Source organism: Colobus angolensis, unplaced genomic scaffold (genome assembly GCF_000951035.1).
Source record: "Colobus angolensis palliatus isolate OR3802 unplaced genomic scaffold, Cang.pa_1.0 Scaffold150, whole genome shotgun sequence".
In the NCBI taxonomy this organism is placed as follows: domain Eukaryota; kingdom Metazoa; phylum Chordata; class Mammalia; order Primates; family Cercopithecidae; genus Colobus; species Colobus angolensis.
The window spans coordinates 1423446-1427027 of record NW_012114600.1 but is presented as its reverse complement, the minus strand read 5'-3'; the positions used below and the strand labels follow the sequence as shown (position 1 = coordinate 1427027).

Below are 3582 nucleotides of genomic sequence, written 5' to 3'. Positions count from 1 at the left end.
AAATTGAGAAACAGATAATCCTTACTTTAGAAAAGCACAGTTCTACAGAGTATTGCTCTGGCTAGTTTAGCTAGTAAAAGGGTCAGTTTATCTCACTGAGGCATGTATCTCCTTGGATCCATTAACTTCTCTGAAGAACTTTCCAGGTACTTGGTATGTACTGAAAATTCTTACTGGAATCAGAGTTTATCATGGAGAAAACCCACTGTTCTTTCAGTTAAAATGGCCCAATAAACATTTTAAACTTACCTTTTATAAAAACTGAGATATTCTAGTACTCAAAAGAGGAAAACAAACAAACAACAAAACAAAACAAAAAAACAAATCCCTAGTCCCTGAAAGGCTAAACAAGACTCCATTATGTAACTTTCCCCTGCGTTTCTAAAACACAGGTTTTATTGGCTAGAATTTTAGAATTTTGCAACATGGCTAATGGCTACCACCTGATCACCAAATTAACACTTCATTCATTGTAACAAGTGTGAAAATAATTTCATCAGTGATTAAACAACGACTTTATGCCAGTGCCATGCGCCTTGTAATTCTTAGTCCCAAGGAAGGGAGGATAACAGCTTAACAGCAATTATCAAATTGGCATAAATAATTTATCATCTGCAATGGGTAGAAGAAGATACTATGAAAGAACATAATTTCTACAAAGTCAACACTTTTTTTTTTTTTTTTTTTGAGACGGAGATTTGCTCCTGTTGCCCAGGCTGAAGTGCAATGGCACGGTCTCGGCGCACTGCAACCTCTGCCTCCTGGGTTCAACTGATTCTCCTGCCTCAGCCTCCCGATTAGCTGGGATTACAGGCATGCACCAACACGCCTGGCTAATTTTTGTATTTTTAGTAGAGACAGGGTTTCACCATGTTGGCCAGGCTGGTCTCGATGATCTAACCTCAGGTGATCCACCCGCCTTGGCCTCCCAAAGTGCTGGGATTACAGGCGTGAGCCATCATGCCCGGCCGAAAGTCAACAATTTTTCCAAATCTTTTTCCTCAAAGTCTTCAACAGAGAAGACTTTGAACTGCCAAAGTTGTAATCTAGTAAGTCAAACTGCTTATCTCAATTCGGGGTAAAAAAAGGCACAAAAGAAAAACAAGCAGCATAACCTTTATTTGGTCATACAATAGGTGAAGAATGTCTCAATGTTTTGAACACTAAATTTTACTCATGTGATAATTTTTTTCTATCTAGGCAATTTATTCAGATATGTGCTTTAAAAATACACATTAGGAACTCTGCAACTGATATGTTCTATTTAATATTAGAAACATTTTTCATGGTAATACATTATTTAACTTTCTATAATTAGAGGGAAAAAATCAATCATAAAGATCATACTTTATATTTTAACCTGACAGAATAAATGCATTATATATATATCTCTTTGAAAACCAGTGCACTTAGAAGTTTCTAATTTATGCACTCCATTGCTCTAATCAAAAAGCTATACATCTTTCAGTATCCACACTATAACACAGTCCTAGTAAAGATGCACATTCCTTTCAACCCTTTACTTTCCCTTGAATTTTGTGGGGGAGGTTGGAGGGGAAGGAAGGATACAGAAGTTGCAGTGCAGATCTATATTTATTTAGAACAAAACATCATATCCTATGTTAAAAAAATAATTTTATCAAAACCAAATTTCAATCACAGTTATGTATGATTTTCAGTTAATGGTACATGTTGAAATTGCACTTTGCAGATATCCTGATAATGTCTTTGACAGCGTTCCCCATTTCAGCCTATGTTTTTTTCAGTAGACACAGGTTCTTCCAGAGTTTTCTTTTGGCTCCCCTTCCGTGAATATTTGTATTTGTCTACATAAGCTTTAACCAGATTTGCCACTTTAGTAGAATTTACTTCTCCACTCTTACTATGACAAACCTAAGAAAAAAGGGGTGAGGGGTAAACATTTTTCATGCTTAAAGGGATTAAAGCCAAAATAGAAAGCTTTGTGAAAAACAACCCCAAAGAGATAACCAGACTTATTTTCATGTTTCATTATCTCATACAAACTACTCAAAAGGCAAAAAGTAGACAGGAATTAGTAGGAGCTAGCTTTTACTATTTTAATTAAACTTCAGCATTCATTTATTAAAACAGAGGTGGTTCAAAACAATGTGCACATACTTCACTAAAGGTATAACTTACTTTATCTACTGCTTTCCGTACAATTTCTTTATATTCTTCCTTGGTGATATCTTTATTTTGGTAAAATGGCTTAATGGCCAATTTTACCTCTTGTGCTGCTTTTTCTTGAATTTGCAATTTCTGATGAGAAGAAAATGTGTAATTTATTACTTACCAGTCATATGCTCTCACGAAATTTCAAACAATTGAAAATATTTCACATTTACAGTAAGAGACTCTCCAACTATTAACATGACAAATACAAAACAGTTTATTTACTAAAACATATCAAACATTTCTAAAAACAATTATAAAGTATTACCAATAATTTACTGGACATCAGTATTACCAATAATTTACTAGACATCAACTCATCTAGAGAGAATCTTTCAAATAATACTGGCATTTAGACTGCCAATAAGAAATTCCCTTCACCACTCATACAATAAAAAGCTGATATTTTTCACCTTTATCATATACAGAATTATGGAGGTTGCTCTCAACCTTGAACTTGCCTTGTCTGTCTTCGAGCTATCTGCGCTGGCTTCCACTGTAACACTTACTTTGCTTTCTGCCAATTTTACAGCAGCATTAGAGGCTTTGCTGTGACTTGATGACGAAGTATTACCAGAACTTGGTCCCTGAACCGTTCCCGTATTTCCTGGGGCTGCTGTTGGAGCAGGCAAAACTGGTGTACTCATGTTATTACTTACATGAGAAGAACTAGGAATACCCTGTTTTAAAGAGTTATCATCAGTTAATGAATTACTTGTACTCGATAGAAGTCTTTTAGTGATGTATTAGAAATAACATTAAAAAACACAAAGCAAACCAACCTTAGTACTAAAGAAAAGTGCATATTTCAGGTAATTATATCTAAAGGGCCCTTTAAAGAAAAATGAGTAACACTTTTAAACAGGACCTTATTTAGATATGTCAAGATGAGTTTTAAATTATATATATGTATTGTAACATTCTGACAGCAACACTAAAAACAAGGAGAAGGAGAAGAGCTTTTAAAGAACTGTTTCTTTTCTGCAAGGATCTTCAGGAATATTAACGAAAATAAGTGCCCCCACTTTAAAGATTGGAAAAAATAAGGCAGTAAAATCAAATGGCTTGTAGTTAGTTGATAGGAGAAAAAGATTAAGATACAAAATACTAAAATCCAATTTCCCTATTCTTTCTATCGTACTGTCAGGATTCTACTTTTATTTTATTTATTTATTTATTTATTTATTTAGAGATGAAGTCTCGCTCTCTCCCATGCTAGAGTGCAGTGGCGCAATCTTGGCTCACTGCAATCTCCGACTACTGGTTCAAGTGATTCTCAAGCCTCAGCCTCCAAGTAGCCGGGATTACAGGCATGCATCACCATGCCTGGCTAATTTTTGTATATATATATTTTTTGAGACAGAGTCTTGCTCTGTCACCCAGGCTGGA

The 3582-nt window shown here is 35.0% G+C and overlaps 1 protein-coding gene across 2 annotated transcripts in view; it reads right to left on the bottom strand.

Moving 5' to 3' along the window:
* Positions 1-1097: 1097 nt before the first annotated feature.
* SCAF11 (SR-related CTD-associated factor 11) overlaps positions 1098-3582 on the bottom strand; it is a 78024-nt gene continuing 75539 nt past the window's right edge. For both annotated transcript variants that reach the window (XM_011936058.1, XM_011936059.1), the window contains 3 exons: positions 2655-2873; positions 2161-2280; positions 1098-1893 (listed from right to left, as the gene is read on the bottom strand). In XM_011936058.1, the coding sequence (XP_011791448.1) occupies positions 1747-1893; positions 2161-2280; positions 2655-2873 (486 nt within the window). In that variant the 3' untranslated portion in view covers positions 1098-1746. The remainder of the gene's footprint in view (positions 1894-2160; positions 2281-2654; positions 2874-3582) is intronic.